This window comes from Hyperolius riggenbachi, chromosome 7 (genome assembly GCF_040937935.1).
Source record: "Hyperolius riggenbachi isolate aHypRig1 chromosome 7, aHypRig1.pri, whole genome shotgun sequence".
NCBI lineage: Eukaryota > Metazoa > Chordata > Amphibia > Anura > Hyperoliidae > Hyperolius > Hyperolius riggenbachi.
This window is the reverse complement of record NC_090652.1, coordinates 31,643,351-31,664,178: the sequence shown is the minus strand read 5'-3', so window position 1 is coordinate 31,664,178 and position 20,828 is coordinate 31,643,351. Positions and strand designations below refer to the sequence as shown.

Below are 20,828 nucleotides of genomic sequence, written 5' to 3'. Positions count from 1 at the left end.
AAGGGAGGGATGAGGGTGGTGTTATTAAATGGGGAGGGAAGAGTCGGGGGTGGGTAGATTCTCTCTACGGAAGCAATGTTCCTCAGGAATATTTGTGACTTGTTAATTCATTCTGAAACCTGTATATATGTGACATGCCAACCTGTATATATGTGACATGCCAACCTGTATATATGTGACATGCCAACCTGTATATATGTGACATGCCATTGACTCTCAAGGGAGGACTGTTAACTTTTTGAAAAATCACAATAAAATAAAAAAAATTAAAAAAAAAAGATCACCTAGGAGAAAACGGGTTACAGAGCAGCACTGAGCTAGTAAGCACTAGCCCTGTTGACTCTCACAGAAATTCTGCTACCAAGTTGGTCCATCAAGTGATACTATATTCAAGCTTAAAGCAGTAGAGACAGCCCTACTATCCCAGAAAAACACACACACATGCACGCACGCACGCACGCACGAGCACACACACACACGCACACATATATATATATATATATATATATATATATATATATATATATATATATATATATATATATGTGTGTGTGTGTGTAGATAAATACTTGATCTACTTACATAACATGTGTATTGTACTGTCCACGTTTTCATTTCAGTGAATCTTATATAATAAATAGAGAGAAAATTATTCCGGACATTTTCCATCTTTACTCCCACTGACTGAAGCCAATCCTGCTGTAATTTCCTTTGCCTGAAAAGTATGCATTGCCCGCCCTCCTCCCCACTGAGCTCTGTACTAGGGACCGCACTGTCATATCTAGTTTGCTTTGTAAACAAATGTGAACAGAGCATGCATCAGATTTCAGCAGCTTCTGCGGAGGGATGAGGTGATGTAGCTTCTATTTCCCTTCTAATGGTGGCCATACATGGTACAATTTTTTCATACAATCTTACTACTTCTATGTAGTATAAGGGTAAATTAAGTGAATATACTGAAAGGATAATTTAGGTAGTTCCCTTATACTACATAGAATTGGTAAGATTGAATGAAAAAATTGTACCATGTATGGCCACCTTAAGACTCGTGTCGCACAATCTCCCTTAACTGCCCTCAGCCAATCAGCGAGGAGCAGGAATGTGGAAGAGGAAGAAGGGGAGATAACAAGGCTTTTTTTTGGCTTCCCTCTTTCCGCCAATGTACAAGAAAAGAGCCAGGGGGGACTGAGATAAGATTTATTACAGCAGACACATTTATGATTATATTGGAATACTTGCAATGCAGGGGCAAGATGTAGAGTACAGTACTTAATAAACACAGTGGGTAATTGAAATTTGATTTTACAGCTGTCAATCCCTCTTTAAGAAACCAACGCAATATGTTCTGTAAGACGGTTGCCTATATCATAAAGATTACATTCACATTTGAATGGTAGTATAATATTTTCACCTGCAGTTTAGCATAAAGTGAACCAGAGGTGAGAGTGATATGGAGGTTGCCATATTTGTTTCATTTAAAACAATACCAGTTGCCTAGCTGTCCTGCTGATCTATTTGGCTGCAGTAGTGTCTGAATCATACCTGAAACCAGCATGCAGCTAATCTTGTCAGTTCTTATAATAATATCAGAAATATCTGATCTGCTGCATGTTTGTTCAGGGTCTACATCTGAATGTATTAGAGGCAGAGGATTAGCAGGACAGCCAGGCGACTGGTATTGCTTAAAGCAGTAGGATCAGCCATACTATGCCAGGGAAAATCACATATATAAGTAGATAAATACTTGATCTACTTACATAACACATGTATTATAATGTCCACATTTTGCTTTCAGTGAATTTTATATAGTAAATGAAGAGAATTCTGTTCCTGGTGGGGGCCATGTCTTTTGCCCACCGTTTAGGCTAAATCCTGATGTCATTTCTGCCCTTTACTTTTTTTTCTTTTCTCCTCCAATCGCTGAGTCACCTCAGCCTTGCTTGTGAACACAAGTGAGTAGGGGATTAGGGTTCAGATAAGCAGCTAGGCAGGGAAATAAACGGAAGAGGAGGAATATATTATAGATAATAAGAACCCCCAGCATGCAACTGTTTGGCACTGACTACTAAAGGGCCATTGCTCCTAAGGTATGTGATACTCCAAACCATAACAGCAGAAAAAGTTTTGAACGTTTTGAATGCAGGATTAGCATATTTATCACTTAATACACTCAGACCAGTTGCTGTTGAAATTTGATTTTTATGGTGACGATCCCGCTTTAAAAGGAAATACATATGGCAGCCTCTATATAACTCTCACCTCGGCTTCACTTTACAAATATCTAGTATTTCCACTGATACACTAACCACCAATTCTAAATGGACCCTTAGGATTTTTTGTACCAATGCTAAATGGACTATATCCTACAAAATGTGCAAAATTCTGATGCTAATCTCAACTATTTATATTTAACAGGAAATGAAGACAATCAAACACAGGATACAGATCTGAGACCCCAAAAGAGTAATCTTGAATTAAGATGGGACTCCGAGAACAAAGAGATCGATAAGAAGCTTAGCGAAATTCACACCACAGCAGAAATACAAATCACAGCTTACAGCTATAAAATACAGGCAACAGATATCCATCAGTCCACAGAATCAAAAGACACAGAGATTATATTTCATAATGTCGAAGGCTTTATCCGTCAGGAGCAAGACATCCCTCCTGGCCCTCTGCAAGAGAAAAACAAAAAACAAGAATCATTCATGGTTCAGGAAGCCAAAGCCATGCAGACTGGAGGTGCAGAAATATTTAAGAATGAAATATCAAATAATGAAACGTCAATGAGTTCAGATTATGAAGACCAAAGAGATAAGCAAGCTACTGAGGAACCAATTTCTGAAAGTCAACTTGACAAAAGCTGCATTCTAAAGAAGGAATGCATTCAACCAAGAGTGGAGTTGGTGAACCTTACAGGAGAAGACAGGTTAGATGACGAAAGAGAAATAAGAAGTCTTGTTGTAGAAAGTGGGGAATTTAACATCCAAGTTGACCAAGAGTCACACATTCAAGTGGAATCTATTGCTTTAGGTACAATGCAGGATGATGGGGAAAATTTCTTGGATGTTACTGAAGTCCATAAAAAACAGGTAACACCAGTGAGTGAAGTGGACAATCCTCCATGCTACCAAGGAAAAGATACTCAAAATACTCTGGAAGCCTTACTGGAGACAGCAGTTCGCTTAGCAAAGCACTGTGATTCAGTTCAAAAATTTGAACAAGAACCTGAGAGTTTTGGAGGTCTTAGAGAAGAAAGCAATAACTTTATTATGGAGGAAAAGAGGAATGTAGAGGGTGGACAAGATCAAACTGAAATTGGTACTTCAGAAGAAGCTGAGGTGACTGGATTGGTTCCAAAAGCAGATGGAAAAACTCAGTCCAGCACTTCTGAAAGTCGACATGAGGTTTCCAAAACCAAAAAGTCAAAAAGAAGAGTTCATTTCTCTCCCAGTACAGAAGATTTTTTCCAAAAAAAAGAGCGTGTTTCTAAAAGTATACTTGATTTGATCTGTGATGATGACATATTAGAAGGGCAATTACAACCAACTATAGATGACTTTGAAGCCTTAAGTAGTTCAGACTTTAAAGAATCAGATCAATATCCAAACAAGGAAAGAGAAGGAAATTACCTTGAAGATGATGCACGCTTCTGTCAAGATGGCGGACAAGCAAGTACAACCACTGAACTAACAGTTAAAGAACGTGAATGCAGTGATGCAGGATGGGCAGTTTGGTATGATGACTGCCCAATTCAAAATATTGGAAGTGATGAGAGTTTTAAATCTTTTGGAAACCAAAATGTGTGTGCGAATTTCAAAATGGAGGAGTCAGTCACAGCAGTTTCAGATAGCAAATCAACTGAACATCATTCTGATAATGTTCCTTCAAGCAAGGAGATGGTTTCAGAAGAAACTAATGCAGGACTCTTAAAAGAAATTGAAAATGAATCACAGACTTCCGAAAGAGCAGAGAGCCATTTGAAAAATGATTCAGTGATAGTCACAGATCAAGTAGAGGATACTGCAACTAAAGATGACTTACTATTACAAGAACAAAAGAGAATTGATCAAGACTCAATTGAAGATGATGAGCCATTAAAATCATTGGGAAACATGAGCTACCAAGTTGAATGTCTGAAAGGGTCAATTGCATCTGTTACAGGCGTACAAGCAACTGAAGAACATTCTGATTACCTACCTTCAAGCAAGGAAGATGACTTTGACTTGACTGCAAAGATAGTAGTTACTAGTGAAATTGTAAATCAACAAACCGAGATCTCAGCAGAGTATGAATTGCAAAATTTCCATGGTGTAATGAGCAATTTAGAAAATGAGTTTTTGATGGTCTCTAATCAAACAGAAGATACTAGAAATAAAGATGAGTCAGTCTTAGAAGAAGCAAAGAGCAAAGCAGATGATAATGATGAAACATGTGAATTTTTGGAAAACATGGTCTACCAAAAAGAATTTGTAGATTTTAAAACAGAGGAGTCTGTCACATCAGTTACAGAGGGACTGTCAACTGGAGATCTTTCTGATTACTCTTTTTCAAGGAAGGAAATTATATTTTGTGAACCCGAGTTCCTTGAAAATGTAGTGGAACCCATAAACGAGACCGCAAGTCTTCAACCAACAGAGCTCTTTACGGAACATGATTTACTGAATTCCAATGAAGCAGTGAGAAGATCAGAAACAGAACCTATGATAGCCTCAGAGAAACCAGAAGGTGCTGGAAGTAACAATGAGATAGATTTCCAAGAAGCAAGGAACAAAACAGAAGACTTTCTTGTTGAAGGGATAGTACTTCCAGAATATAACACTTCTATTGATGAGGATAAAGAGTGTAACAGCCAGTGCAGTGATACATTAGTAACAGTGGCGGGAAATTTACCATTACATGACCAGCTAGAAGAAGACTTACTTGAGCAATGTGATTCCAGAGACAGTAATAAAGAAAACCATGAAGAACTGTATGAAAAAGAGCAAGCTGCATCACTAGATGACAATTGTACACCAGTTCTTGAGGAGTTTGAAATATTCACTTCTCAAGTAGAAGAAAATCATGGACACTCAACTGAAAAGCAACATGATGACTATACATATGAAGGTTTGCTCTCAAAGACCAGTGAACAAGGAAAAAGCATTACAGACAAGAGTGACCACATGGAGGCAGAATTAGTTGCGGAAGATGAGTTTGGGGCTAAATATGAAGATTCTCAAACAGATATGGGTGAAGATGACTATATACGTGAAGGTTTGCTCTCAAAGACCAGTGAACCAGGAAAAAGCATTACAGACAAGAGTGACCACATGGAAGCAGAATTAGTTGCGGAAGATGAGTTTGGGGCTAAATATGAAGATTCTCAAACAGATATGGGTGAAGATGACTATACATGTGAAGGTTTGCTCTCAAAGAACAGTGAACCAGGAAAAAGCATTACAGACAAGAGTGACCACATGGAAGCAGAATTAGTTGCGGAAGATGAGTTTGGGGCTAAATATGAAGATTCTCAAACAGATATGGGTGAAGAGCATGCTGAAGAAAGCAATAATGCTGCAAACATATCTCACCTTGAACAAGACCATTCAGAATTCCATGAAGATGAGGAATACCATGAAGAACAAGATCAACTCATTTATGAAGACTCTGAAAAAGAAGAACAGGAGATTACCCAGCAGAATGACATGTACCAGACAAGTGGGGATATGGAAAATTATGGCTTAGGTAATGACTTAGAGGAGCCAGCTGTGGTCAGTGAGTTTGCATCAGACATTGAATCTGGTAATATTGTCCACACTGATGTTTTACAAATTGCCACAGATGCTTCAGAAGGCAATATCACACCAGAAAGAACATTTTCAGACAATATGAGCCAGTTGAGCAGTACATTAGATACCATGCAAGAAAGCCCCTTACGCGAAATCACAACTGAAGAAAAACAAGCTGATAATTTATACTTAGAACAGGAGTTTCATGGTCAATACTACTCAGCTGAAGACAATGATGAAAACAAAGAATCCAAAGTGATGAGCTATTTTTCACTCCATGAAGATGCAACTGATATTGTATCTGTTGCAGAACACACAGTTGAGGTAGAACTTACCTCGTCCAAAGATGATTTCTGTTTTAAAGACAGTAAGGCAGACCTCAAAAATAAAGATGACACAGGGAAAGTTCTAGGAGAAGTAATCTCATTCGATACAGACGATATTGTGAATTTACTTCATGAGCGTGAGAGGCTCAGCAGTGTCCAGTTGGAGGAAGATAAAAAACCTGGACAGACAGGTTCTGGGGTGCCTGATGAAGAATATCTTGAAGAATCGTGTGGAAAGGAGACAGTTTTGACGTTAGATGATATATGTGCATCAATTGTTGAGGATGTTTTGAAAGAGGGCATGTCATCAGAAGAAAGCTATGAAAATTTTGCAGAAATAACATTTAATAAACACGATGAATTCCATAATAAGATGTCTACTTGTAGTTTTGAAGAACAACAAGAGGACACAGCTGAGAAGCAGAATGATGAGTGTCGACATGTAAGTACGCAACTACAGATCACTGAATCACAAGAAGAAGAAATATTTCGCACAGACCATTCAGTGGTAGATTTAATAGCTGAGCAACGGTTTGTAGCTGAAGAGCAATTTACAGTTGAAAATAAAGTGTCTCCACTAACAGATACGAGTGAGGACCATGCAGGAGAAGGCATGCATGATTCTACAAATTATGAATTTGATATGTTCACTGAAGGTACAGAGGAATTCAAACCTCACTTTGAGCAACGTTATTCAGAAATCCAGAAAGAAATGAATGAAGATCAAGATACATTAACTTCCAAACATACTGAAAATGAAGAACAAGTGACTTATCAGCAGATAGGTACATGTCAGTCACGCTCAGATGATAAAGGCTCAGATGATTATTTACTTCAACAAACCAACATCGTTGAGTTGGGTATTGTATCAATGATAGCATCTGCTACTAGAGAAGATTCAGATGTCCTTGAATGCTCCAGAGGAGATAGCCAGCCAGATGAAACCCCTAAAACTCAAGAAAAAGAATTAGACCTGTTGTCAGAAATCCAGAGTATTATTAGCTCAAGTACATTAGACCAAAGTGTAAGTGAGTTACCAGTGGAACAAGATCATTCTCCAGATAGTCAGTATACAAGTAAACAAGAACACAGTGTCCTGGACATAGCAAGTTCTACTGGGAAGGAATTGGACAAAGAGATGGATGGTAAGTTGATTTCTCCCCAGTTAACAACATTGCATCTAGAAAACATTTTGGAGATGGCATCAGTGTCCAATTATGAGGTTGAACACATTTCTGAAACTCAAGAATTTGAACTCTTAGGAGAAATTCATAGTCTCCTTAGCCCGGGTTATAATGAACACAAGTTCCCTGAAATAATAGAGCATCTGGATTTAGATGTAAAATCGACAGTTAATCTAGAAGACCAAAGTCAACAGCTAAATCTAGAGCAAACTGAAGAGTTTGAGAAACCCTCTGTAACTGAATCACGTTTGGAAGGTTCCTTTGAAAATAAAGACATGAATTTGGGATCTACTTCTGACACAGGTTATGAAGCTAGTCATGATCTTTTTCCAGAAATTCACTCTGAGACTACAACAGATCATGCTTTAAATACCACCACATTTATGTCTTCTGCCACAAGCGCAAAGCTACATAGAAAGTCCTCTGTTCATCGACGTCAGGAACATCCAGCAACATTGGAAATGGAACCAGCTGAGCCACTTCCACCACCAGTAGTCAGTCTGCAATCAGAAGAAGTGCCACTGTTCCCAGGAGAAATGCCTGTTCTTCAAGTATCTTTACCAAATTCAGCCCCACCTACTTTCTCATCACCTCCTGCCCAGGAGGAGGCCAGTGAGGAGAAGCCCCCATCTGAGGAACTTTTGGCAGAAATTCACCCTGAGGTGGATCATGTGTCAAATACCACCACCATACTACGTAGAAAGTCCTCTATTCGCCGACGTCAGGGACGTCCATCAACATTGGAAATGGAGCCAGCTGAGCCACTTCCACCATCTGTAGCCAGTCTTGAGTCAGTGGGAGTGCCACTATCCCCAGGAAAAATGCCTGCTCTTCACGTATCTTTACCAAATGTAGCCTCACCTATTGCCTCATCGCATCCTGCCCAGGAAGAGGCCAGTGAGGAGAAGCCGGCCCCCATTGAGGAATTTTTGTCAGAAATTCACTCCGAGGCAGATCATGTGTTAGATACCACCACATTTATGTCTTCTGCCACAAGCCCACAACTACAAAGAAAGTCCTCTGTCCGTCTACATCAGGGACATCCAGCAACATTGGAAATGGAACCAGCTGAGCCACTTCCGCCACCAGTAGTCAGTCTGCAATCAGAAGAAGTGCCACTATTCCCAGGAGAAATGCCTGTTCTTCATGTATCTTTACCAAATTCAGCCCCGCCTACTATCTCATCACCTCCTGCCCAGGAGGAGGTCAGTGAGGAGAAGCCTTCATCTGAGGAACTTTTGTCAGAAATTCACCCTGAGGCGGATCATGTGTCAAATACCACCACCATACTACATAGAAAGTCCTCTATTCGTCGACGTCAAGGACGTCCATCAACGTTGGATTTGGAACCAGCTGAGCCAATTCCACCACCAGTAGCCAGTCTTGAGTCAGTGGGAGTGCCACTATCCCCAGGAGAAACACCTGCTTTTCACTTATCTTTACCAAATGCAGCCTCACCTACTGCCTCATCACATCCTGCCCAGGAAGAGGCCAGTGAGGAGAAGCCCCCCTCTGAGGAATTTTTGTCAGAAAATTACTCCGAGGCAGATCATGAGTTAAATACCACCACATTTATGTCTTCTGCCACAAGCCCAACACTACGAAGAAAGTCCTCTGTTCGTCGACGTCAGGGACGTCCAGCAACATTGGAACTGGAACCAGCTGAGTCACTTCCACCACCAGTAGCCAGTTTGCAATCAGAAGTTCCACTATTCCCAGGAGAAATGCCTGTTCTTCACGTATCTTTACCAAATGCAGCCCCACCTACTGCCTCATCACCTTCGGCCCAGGAGGAGACCAGTGAGGAGAAGCCCACCTCTGAGGAACTTTTGTCAAAAATTCACACTGAGGCAGATCATGTGTTACATGCAATCACACTTGTGTCTTCTGCCACGTTAGTGGATACACATGAAAATGAACGACGTATAACAGCAGAGCAGGATTCTCAACATATACTCAATCATTCTAAGGAAGGGAAAGATGAAAATGTTAATTTGGAGCAAATCATAGTGGAGGAACAAATGGTCAGTGAGCAGTATGCTACCTCTACAGAAGACGTTGCTTCCACTGAGGAACCCAATCAAGAATTTGGTCGCAAAGTCAACCAATATGTTCTTACTGAAACTGTGACTATTAAAACAGGTGTAGAAGAGGCAGACTTGTGTGTCATCAGCTCATCCACAAAGACTGAAATTTCAGTAATAAGTGAGCTGTTTGGAACAGAGGATAAAGACGAGTCAGTTGTCAAATCACACATAGAAGCTGATCATATTCAAGAAGAGGTAGACAGAATTCATAAAGTACAGTCCTCTAATAAGGAAGAAGTCATCACTGTCAAATTGGAAGGTGTTGAGCAGGAAAATACAGATCCTAGTGGCAAGAAGGAGAATATACCAATAATACAGACTTCATATCATGAGGACATCAATCAAGGTCAAGTGCGACCTCTTGTGGCTGAAGTGGGAATGACAGATGAACCAGTTGTACAAGAAGAAGCTGATCTAGACAACAATATGGTGAGTTCCTAAAACAACTCTAGTTATTCCAAATTAACTTAAAGAATCTGAATTAATTAGCAGAAACCAGAGAGAGATATAGCTTGTATTGATTACACTGTCCACCTTTATAGGTGGTCAAACTAGCACACTGCACCTGGAGGCATCTGTTCTGTTTTGAATGTTTCTAAAAGCTCCTGATAACCTCCCATCACACTTAGTATGTTTGTGTTGGTCTCGGGTCGTCCTTTCACCAAGAGAGGGTTGTCCTTGACCTATGTAGAAGGTGAGACCTGGAGCCCTTATGGTGCAGTATCGTTGAATAATGGTTACGAAATTAATATGTGAATAGTTTATACTCACAAAAGTAAGTTGCAGTCCTGCAACCACCGTATGCGCATGCGGAAAAAGACCCTTTCCGCTCGGTTGCCCGGACACTAAGGGAACCAGGTGGTCGCTCTCCTCCTTGGGTCCTGTCCACCGGTAGGCTACGCTGTCCCGGTGGTGAGGATAACACCTCGGAGAGGTGTGGGGTATACAGAAAAAGTATGTTGGTGGAGGCGCCCAAGTTATGTATTTTTTAACAAAGTTGCATAGGTGTGGAACAAAAATAAAAAATTTAAAATTAAACTATATAATAAATAAAGGAGGTCTCTTATCTCCAAAGAAGACTCACTGGATGGAAAAAGGAATCTTTATTATAATAAAAACGGTTATACTGTAGACAACGTGTTTCACGGGGCACAGCCCGCTTTCTCAGGTCAATAAGACAGATAACCTTATTACCAGCCGTGCAGAGCGGGGGTGCATAGATCAAATGCGCCTCCGCTCTGCACGGCTGGTAATAAGGTTATCTGTATTTATTATAGTTTTTATTTTTTATTTTTGTTCTACACCTATGCAACGTTGATAAAAAATACATAACGTGGGTGCCTCCACCAACGTGCTTTTTCTGTACTCCCATCACACTGAAAGCCTGTATTGGTGGAACACCTAAATAAAGTCATGCAATTGAAAGAGGTCTGATTTATGCAGACATTCATAGGCCGAAGGTCAAAAGTGATCTTGTAGACCTGGCTGGATTTACTGTCAGTTGTCATCTGCTAATTGACTAGAATTTGAAACCCTCTCCTTGGTCATATCAAGGGTAAATTTGAGAGTCAAAACATCAGCCAGAGAGACCCACAATTGATACGAGCCAGTCATTTATTTTTCTATATATGCTCAAAATTCCTTTCGAATAGCAGCAATACTGATTAAACAATCTTAATTCAGCAGAACACATGGCAGCCTACACACATCCGATCTAACTAATCCGCATAAAGGAATATGTCTGATGAAACTCTGTGATGCAGTGAGATGCGCCACGTGTCCTCTCACATGATCACAGCTTGGCAAACTCAGCCCAGTGTGGGAGGTCGCGTCCAGCGTCCCACCAGTGCGTCAGAAGTTGGCTGAACAGCAATAGGAGCATTCCCTGGAGTGGTAAGAATGTATTTTGGTCCCACAAGAGGTTGTGCAAAGGCTTGCATTCAATGGGGATGTACCACCAATTGAGCTGTGTTTAGAGGTATAGTACTCTTAAAGTTTACCAGAGATGAAATGCGACATGATGAGATAAATGTGTATGTACAGTGCAAAACATATTAATAACCTGTTTTAGCTGTTTTATTTTGCTGCCTGAGTTATTTTTTAAGGTATGGAAGTGACAGCTTCTGTCTTGTCGGTACCTTGCCTGGAGTAAAGTAAACATCACTGACAAGCAAATTAGAGCTATAAAAGTTTTCCTGACAGAATACAACTTCTGAGAGCAGAGGGAGATAAAAACAAAAGGGTTTAAGTGCCCCCTCTCATTTAGGGACACTTAATTGGCTGCCACTGAGCAGAGACAACAAAACATTCAATCTACTTTGTAAATGTTTAAATATAAAACCATGGGATATCTAAAGAAGTAATTTTTAGGAGTAGGAGGATAAATACAATTGTTTATCTCATCAGTTTATTTTCATTGCGGGTTAACTTTAAGGTGGTCATTTAACACTGTTTGCAAATAGAGTTTTGTTTTTTAATTTATTATATGTTCAGATTTCTTTTGAGCTAATATCTGTGAGCTTTACATGATTGTCCTCTGCTCAGCTCCCTCACAGTACACTGGATGTCAGCGCACAAAAGAGCCGCATAGAACTACGCAGAAAGATCTCAGTTCGTCGACGTCAGGGACGTCCAACAACAGTGGAGATAGAACAGGCTGAGCCACCTCCGCCGCCAGTAGCCAAGCCACGATCAGTGGCAGTGCCAATATTTCCAGGGAAAATGCCTGTTCTTCCTGTATTCTTACCAACTGCGACCCCACCTCCTGCCTCATCACATCCTGCCCAGGAGGAGGCCAGTGAGGAGAAGCCCGCCTCTGAGGAACTTGCTATCAAACCAAAAAAAGGATTCATGAAGCATGCTGGGTAAGCAAGATCACTACAATAATTAGGAAATAGAAATAAAAGAAAAGCAGGTGAATTGAGCACCGCTGATAGCTTGAATAGTATGCCAAAATGTATGGTTCCTAAATATATATCTGTATTAACCAGCCTGGCGTTCTATTAAGATCGCCAGGCTGGCGACCGGACGTTTTTGCATGAAAGCCCAATAGAGGGCGCTCCTAATGCGTACTTCTGATCGCCTCTGCCATGGCGACGAGCGGAGTGACGTCATGGACGTCAGCCGACGTCCTGACGTCAGCCGCCTTCAATCCAGCCCTTAGCGCTGGCTGGAACTGTTTGGTCCGGCTGCGCTGGGCTCGGGCGGCTGGGGGGACCCTCTTTCGCCGCTCCACGCGGCGCATCGCCACGCTGCGGCGGCGATCAGGTAGCACACGCAGCTGGCAAAGTGCCGGCTGCGTGTGCTCCTTTTTATTTGATGAGAATCGGCCCAGCAGGGCCTGAGCAGCAGCCTCCTTCTGGTGGCAGAGTGGCAGCAGAAGGTAATTCTGTGTACCCTGGCAGTGGGAAACACAGACAGACAGCAGCAGCAGGAGGAATGGAGGAGTAGTGTGAGTGTGGCAGCAGGCAGGCAGCGTGACATAATAGCCCTGGTACCTAGCGGTGATACCAGGGCTGTAAATAAACACAACAGGAGGTCCCAGACAGCGGTCGTGCAGCCCACATCGTGTCCAATACACAACTGGGACAACACAGTTTTCAACCCGGGCACCTCAGAAAAATTAAACCTTTTTTTTTTTTTTTTTTTTTTTTTTATGGTTTTTTGGTTTTGTTTGTACAACCAATTACACAGATATATAGCTATTGTTTGACGTAATAGCTGGTGGCAGAGTGGCAGCAGAATGTAATTCTGTGTACCCTGGCAGTGGGAAACACAGACCGACAGCAGCAGCAGCAGGAGGAATGGAGGAGTAATGTGAGCAGCTATTGTTTGACGTAATAGCTGGTGGCAGAGTGGCAGCAGAAGGTAATTCTGTGTACCCTGGCAGTGGGAAACACAGACAGACAGCAGCAGCAGGAGGAATGGAGGAGTAGTGTGAGTGTGGCAGCAGGCAGGCAGCGTGACATAATAGCCCTGGTACCTAGCGGTGATACCAGGGCTGTAAATAAACACAACAGGAGGTCCCAGACAGCGGTCGTGCAGCCCACATCGTGTCCAATACACAACTGGGACAACACAGTTTTCAACCCGGGCACCTCAGAAAAATTAAACCTTTTTTTTTTTTTTATGGTTTTTTGGTTTTGTTTGTACAACCAATTACACAGATATATAGCTATTGTTTGACGTAATAGCTGGTGGCAGAGTGGCAGCAGAATGTAATTCTGTGTACCCTGGCAGTGGGAAACACAGACCGACAGCAGCAGCAGCAGGAGGAATGGAGGAGTAATGTGAGCAGCTATTGTTTGACGTAATAGCTGGTGGCAGAGTGGCAGCAGAAGGTAATTCTGTGTACCCTGGCAGTGGGAAACACAGACAGACAGCAGCAGCAGGAGGAATGGAGGAGTAGTGTGAGTGTGGCAGCAGGCAGGCAGCGTGACATAATAGCCCTGGTACCTAGCGGTGATACCAGGGCTGTAAATAAACACAACAGGAGGTCCCAGACAGCGGTCGTGCAGCCCACATCGTGTCCAATACACAACTGGGACAACACAGTTTTCAACCCGGGCACCTCAGAAAAATTAAACCTTTTTTTTTTTATGGTTTTTTGGTTTTGTTTGTACAACCAATTACACAGATATATAGCTATTGTTTGACGTAATAGCTGGTGGCAGAGTGGCAGCAGAATGTAATTCTGTGTACCCTGGCAGTGGGAAACACAGACCGACAGCAGCAGCAGCAGGAGGAATGGAGGAGTAATGTGAGCAGCTATTGTTTGACGTAATAGCTGGTGGCAGAGTGGCAGCAGAAGGTAATTCTGTGTACCCTGGCAGTGGGAAACACAGGCAGACAGCAGCAGCAGGAGGAATGGAGGAGTAGTGTGAGTGTGGCAGCAGGCAGGCAGCGTGACATAATAGCCCTGGTACCTAGCGGTGATACCAGGGCTGTAAATAAACACAACAGGAGGTCCCAGACAGCGGTCGTGCAGCCCACATCGTGTCCAATACACAACTGGGACAACACAGTTTTCAACCCGGGCACCTCAGAAAAATTAAACCTTTTTTTTTTTTTTAATGGTTTTTTGGTTTTGTTTGTACAACCAATTACACAGATATATAGCTATTGTTTGACGTAATAGCTTGTGGCAGAGTGGCAGCAGAATGTAATTCTGTGTACCCTGGCAGTGGGAAACACAGACAGACAGCAGAAGGGCAGTACACAGCAGCCCACTGTAGGTGTAAAATGTGTGGCTGCAGGCGACGTAATAGTCAAACTGAACCAGGCTGGCTTAGTGAGCAGGAGCCAGGGGGTGGTAAAGGGTGGTAAGGCACATTAACGATGGTTCTTAGCCAGTTCATGTCCCCCTCTCGCCGACAACAGGGGCCAGGAACTCGCCTTCCACCCACGCCTGGTTCATCTTGAGAAACGTCAGTCTGTCCACAGACTTGTGAGACAGACGTGAGCGTTTCTCGGTGACCACGCCACCAGCTGCACTGAAGCAGCGCTCGGACAGCACGCTGGAAGGGGGGCAGGACAGCACTTCCAGGGCGTACTGCACCAGCTCGCTCCAGATCTCCAGGCGCTTGACCCAATACTCCATGGGATCAACAGGGGCATCGCTGTCAAGCCCGCTGTAGGACCCCATGTAGTCAGCCACCATGCGGGTCAGGCGCTGGCTGTGACCGGAGGAGGATGCTGCTGCATCATGCACCTCCTCTCTAGTCACTGCTGCCGGAGCCTCTACAGTCCTGTAGAGCTCGTGGCTGAGAGACAGCAGGTCTGTGGGGCGCTTGCTGCTGGATGCAGGCACCTGCTGCTGCCTCTGTGCTGGCTGCTGGACAGTGGGGGTGGAAGGCTGGGGGAAGGCTTCCTCCAAGCGCTCAACAAGGGCCTGCTGCAAGCTCCTTATTTGTTGCGCTGGGTCTCCTCCTGCAGGCGGCAGGAACTGGCTCAACTTCCCCTTGAGGCGTGGGTCCAACATCATGCTGATCCAGATGTCCTCCCTCTGCTTCATCTGGATCACCCTGGGGTCCTTGCGCAGGCACGCCAGCATGTGCGCTGCCATTGGGAAGAGGCGGGCCACGTGTGCTGGCACATCGACGGCAGTGCTGTCCTCCTCATCCTCCTCCTCTGCCGCCTCATCCTCTCTCCACCCCCGCACCAACTCAGCTGCGCTGTGCTGATCCCCCTCATCAGCAGCAAGGTCAGGGACCTCCACCAAGTCCTCCTCCTCCTCCCCCTCAGAGGTGGACTGTGCAGCTGCTTGCCGCTCCTGCTGGTCCAAGGCTGCCGCTCCCTGTTCCAGCAAAGCATCGAGGGCCCTGTTCAGCAGACAAACCAGGGGCACCCACTCGCAGACCATAGCATGGTCCCTGCTCACCATGTTAGTGGCCTGCAGAAAGGGAGCCAGCACTAAGCACACCTGCTGCATGTGCCTTCAGTCATCATCGGGGACGATGGACGGGATGTTGCTGGTCTTGTCCCTTCTCCGAGCGGCGGAAACAGTGGCCAGGGCAAGGTACTGGTTGACAGCGTGCTTCTGTTCAACCAGACGCTCCAACATCGCCAGGGTGGAGTTCCAGCGAGTCGGAACGTCAAGGATCAGCCGATGGCGTGGCAGCTCCAGCTCCTTTTGCACGTCTTCCAGGCTCGCACAGGCTGCAGCCGAGCGCCGGAAGTGACGCACAACGTTCCTTGCCGTTTCCAGCAGTTCGCCCATCCCCTGGTAGGTGCGCAAGAACTTTTGCACCACCAGGTTCAGCACGTGGGCAAGACAGGGGATGTGGGTCAGGTTTCCCCTGTCTATTGCGGCAACCAGATTGGCCCCATTGTCGGCCACCACCTCTCCGACTCTGAGGCCTCTGGGGGTCAGCCAAATCCTCTCCTGCTCCTGGAGTTTGGCCAACACATGGGTTGCCGTCAGTTTGGTCTTCCCAAGGCTGACCAAGTGCAGCAGCGCTTGGCAGTGGCGGGCCTTCACGCTGCTGCTGAGGCGGGGGGTTTGGCCAGGTGTGCCGGAGGATGGCAGAGGATCGGAGGAACCTGCTGCAGTTCCCCTGACCCTGCGGGGGGGCACCACCCACTGTGTTGCTGCTGCTGTGCCCGCTGCTGCTCTCCCATCCTCACCCCCTTCCACCAAGCTGACCCAGTGGACAGTGAAGGACAGGTAGCGGCCTGTCCCGAAGCGGCTGCTCCAGGAGTCCATGGTGACGTGGACCCTTTCACCAATCGCGTGCTCCAGCCCTCGCTCCACATTGGCCATCACAAAGCGGTGCAGTGCAGGAATGGCCTTGCGGGCGAAGAAGTGTCTGCTGGGGAGCTGCCAGTCTGGGGCTGCGCAAGCAAGCAGCGCACGCATGTCGCTCCCCTCCTGCACAAGCGTGTACGGCAGGAGTTGGGAGCACATGGCCCGTGCCAGCAAGCCGTTCAGCTGCCGCACGCGACGGCTGCTGGGAGGCAGAGCCCTAACCACCCCCTGGAAGGACTCGCTCAAAAGGCTCTGGCGTGGCCTTTTGCTGGCACGGGAATCAGCAGACACAGCAGAGGAGGCCACTGAGGACTGGCTGCCAGAACAGGCCTCAGTGTCGGCGGCAGGAGTTGCAAATGGGGGAGGAGCAGTGCGTTTCCGCACTCCTGCTGGTGCTGCTGGAGCTGCAGGAGGGCGGGTGGCTGCTGTTGCTGCTGCTGCTGCTGCTGAAGGCTGTGCAGTGATGGGTGTGGTGCCACTGCCAGCACCAGATGCCTTCAGCCTCTGGAACTCCTCATGCTGGTGGAAATGTTTCGCAACAAGGTGGTTGATGAGCGAGCTGGTGCTGAACTTTAAGGGGTCTGCACCTCTGCTCAACTTCCGCTGACAGTGGTTGCAAGTGGCGTACTTGCTGTACACTGTGGGCATGGTGAAAAAACGCCAGATTGGTGACAAAAACGACCCCCTACGGCATGGAACCGCTGCTGCCTGTCTCCCTGTGGTGGTTGGGGGGGGGGGCTTGGGTGCGGCTGGTGGTGGTACTGGCAGATGCTGCTGCTGCTGCTGCTGAGCCTGAGACACCAGCAGGCTGTGGGACCTGCCTACTGCTGCCAATGCTTGCAATGATGCGCCTCCTTGCAAGGCCCACAAGCGCATCCTCCTCCTCCTCCTCAGAGCTGCTGAGGACGACATCCCCTGGAGGTGGTGGCACCCAGTCTCTGTCTGTCACCGTGTCATCATCATCCTCCCCCTCCTGAAACATGTCCTGCTGGGATGATGACCCCCCAAACTCCTCTCCTGATGCATGGATGGGCTGCTTGACTGTCGCCACAGTCTTGCTGTCCAATCCCTCATCCCCCAAAGTGCCCATCAGCATCTCCTCCTCAAGATCGCCAACAACAGCAGACAATTTACTCATGATGCCTGGGGTCAAAAGACTGCTGAATGACAGGTCGGCGAGTGACGGTGAACTGGCCTCCTCCCCAGGCCCTGCTGGGCGGCTGCTGCGAACAGGGGTGGTGGTGGTGGTGGTGGTGAGGGTGGAGGCCTCGGATGCAGAGCTGATGGCGGGCTGCTCATCCTCCGTCATCAGTTGCACCACAGTGTCTGCATCCTTTTCCTCAATGGGACGTTTCCGACCTGGCTGGAGGAAAATCGGAGCAGGTGCTACACGCTGCTGCTGCTGCTGTGTCTCTGCAGCGTGAGTTGCAGATGCTCCTGCTGGGCGGCGCCCAAGGCGTCCACGGCCAGTGGCTATGGGAGGAATGTTAGCCACTGACGCTGCTGCTGCGGAACTGTGCATGGTGGCGCGCCCGCGCCCGCGGCTTGCCACAATGCTGCTCCCTCTCCTCCTGATTCCCTTGCTGCCCTTCCCCTTGCCCAAACCGCGCTGGCTGCCACTTCCAGACATCTTCGATGTTTTGGGCGTAAACACAAAAGTTTTTGAAAAGGGCGGGTGAAAAGTGGGGTACTTTAATGGAGTGGGTTGGTGGGTGAGGTGACTGAGTGAGTGTCCCGACTCCCTAGTACAGTAAGTAAGTAGTAACAGTCAGGAAGTACAACTAGCAGTTACAATAATCAGTAGTAATCACAAGGAAATAGAGTGTGTGTACACTACAGACAGTGAGTGCACGCACGCGCAAACACGCGCAGGAGCTGGCCTATGAACAGAGAGTGAGTGAGTGTCCCTAGTACAGTAAGTAAGTAGTAACAGTCAGGAAGTACAACTAGAAGTTACAATAATCAGTAGTAATCACAAGGAAATAGAGTGTGTGTACACTACAGACAGTGAGTGCACGCACGCGCACACACGTGCAGGAGCTAGCCTATGAACAGTGACTGAGTGAGTGTCCCTACTACAGTAAGTAAGTAGTAACTGTCAGGAAGTAGAATTTACAATAATCAATCAGTAATCAGAAGGAAATAGAGTGTGTGTACAGTACACAGACAGTGAGTGCACACACACACGCAGGAGCTAGTAGCCTATGAACAGTGACAGTGAGTGTCCTAGTACAGTTACAGTATATAACTATTCAGAAGGAAATAGAGTGTGTGTACTACACAGACAGTGAGTGCAAGCACACGCAGGAGCTAGCCTATGAACAGTGACAGTCAGTGAGTGTCCTAGTACAGTTACAGTATATAACTATTCAGAAGGAAATAGAGTGTGTGTACTACACAGACAGTGAGTGCAAGCACACGCAGGAGCTAGCCTATGAACAGTGACAGTCAGTGAGTGTCCTAGTACAGTTACAGTATATAACTATTCAGAAGGAAATAGAGTGTGTGTACACAGACAGTGAGTGCAAGCACACGCAGGAGCTAGCCTATGAACAGTGACAGTCAGTGAGTGTCCTAGTACAGTTACAGTATATAACTATTCAGAAGGAAATAGAGTGTGTGTACACAGACAGTGAGTGCAAGCACATGCAGGAGCTAGCCTATGAACAGTGACAGTCAGTGAGTGTCCTAGTACAGTTACAGTATATAACTATTCAGAAGGAAATAGAGTGTGTGTACACAGACAGTGAGTGCAAGCACACGCAGGAGCTAGCCTATGAACAGTGACAGTCAGTGAGTGTCCTAGTACAGTTACAGTATATAACTACAATACAAAATACAATCACTAAGTAGTAGAGGACAGCAGAAATACTGTCTAATACTATCTAATACTGTCTAAATACTAATGAGAAATAAACTAACAGAGGACAGGAGGACAGCTGCCCACACAGGCAAGGCCCTGAGGCCTAAAGCTGTAAGCCTGCAGCAGCTGTCTAAGTCTCTCTCTATGTAACACAAAAGCTACTAACTAAAATACAATGTCTATCTAACTAACAACAATATAGGTGTGTATAGGAGGTGTATGTGAGCAAAAACGCTAGGTAAATGACCACAATAGAGCTCTTGCTAAGCCAAAGCACAAAGGAGCAACTCTCTCTCTATGCAAGTCTCAGGCAAGGACGGAGAAACGGAACATGGCGGCCGCTATTTATAGGGTAGGGGCTGGCCAGGGTCCCCCTCTGTGATTGGCTGCCGTCAGAGGGCCTGGGAGCCCTCTGATTGGCTCTAATGACATCAATCTGGGCTATGACGCTATTCGAGCTCGGTATTCGAGCTCGAATAGCGCCGTTTGCTCGAATAGCTCGAATAGTGAATGGGCTATTCGTGTTTACTCGAATAGCCCATTCGAATAGCTGCAGCTATTCGGAGCTCGAATACCGAGCTCGAATAGCTGAAAAAGAGCTCGAATATTCGAGCTACTCGAATATTCGAGCTCTGCTGAGCACCACTGGTTGGTGGTGGGGGGGAATTAGGGTTAGGACACAGAGCAAGATTAGTATTCAATGGAAGGGGGTAGGAGATGGACAGGGAGCAGAAATAGTTTTAATGATAAGGAGGAGTTCTGAGGGTGGTAGGACATGGAACGGGCATAATATTTATTGATAAGGAGGAGATAAGTTAATTGGCTTCCCGCTAAAATTGGCTATGATACATACACTACACATTACATACATAGACATAGGACTATGGTAGGGATTAGATTTAGGGATGGTCAGAGATGCCAATTTCCAATTTCACAAAAAATCCGATTTTCTCCAATTATAGATTCCGCGGATTTCAGATTGATTTCCGAGTTCCGATTTCTGAGTAGCCCTTTTTTTTGGGTCATTTTTGCATTCTCTGAGATACTTCCCAGTTGACTCAGCATTTTCTGATTATTCCGATGTTAAATAATTCTGTGATTGGGCTAAAATTACCGGGTTGTGGTAATGCAGTATTTCCACCAAAATTTCAATTCCGCGAAATCCGAATGAGCTTCCCTAATTAGATTATGAGCTCGTCTGAGGGACAGTAAAGTGACAAGACAATATACTCTGCTGCACATCGCTGCATAAGTTATAAATAATCCAGGAAACAGGTCGCTGCAACCACTGCACCTCCTGTGATCGGGAGCAGAACACCAAACGGCCATGAGAATGTAGTAGAGAAGAATT

At 45.5% G+C, this 20,828-nt stretch overlaps 1 protein-coding gene across 1 annotated transcript in view; it reads left to right on the top strand.

Annotated features, from left to right (window-relative positions):
• LOC137525964 (uro-adherence factor A-like) overlaps positions 1-20,828 on the top strand; it is a 64,583-nt gene that overhangs the window by 17,928 nt on the left and 25,827 nt on the right. The window contains exons 4-5 of the mRNA XM_068247174.1: positions 2,416-9,797; positions 11,913-12,232. Coding sequence (XP_068103275.1) covers positions 2,416-9,797; positions 11,913-12,232 — 7,702 coding nt within the window. The remainder of the gene's footprint in view (positions 1-2,415; positions 9,798-11,912; positions 12,233-20,828) is intronic.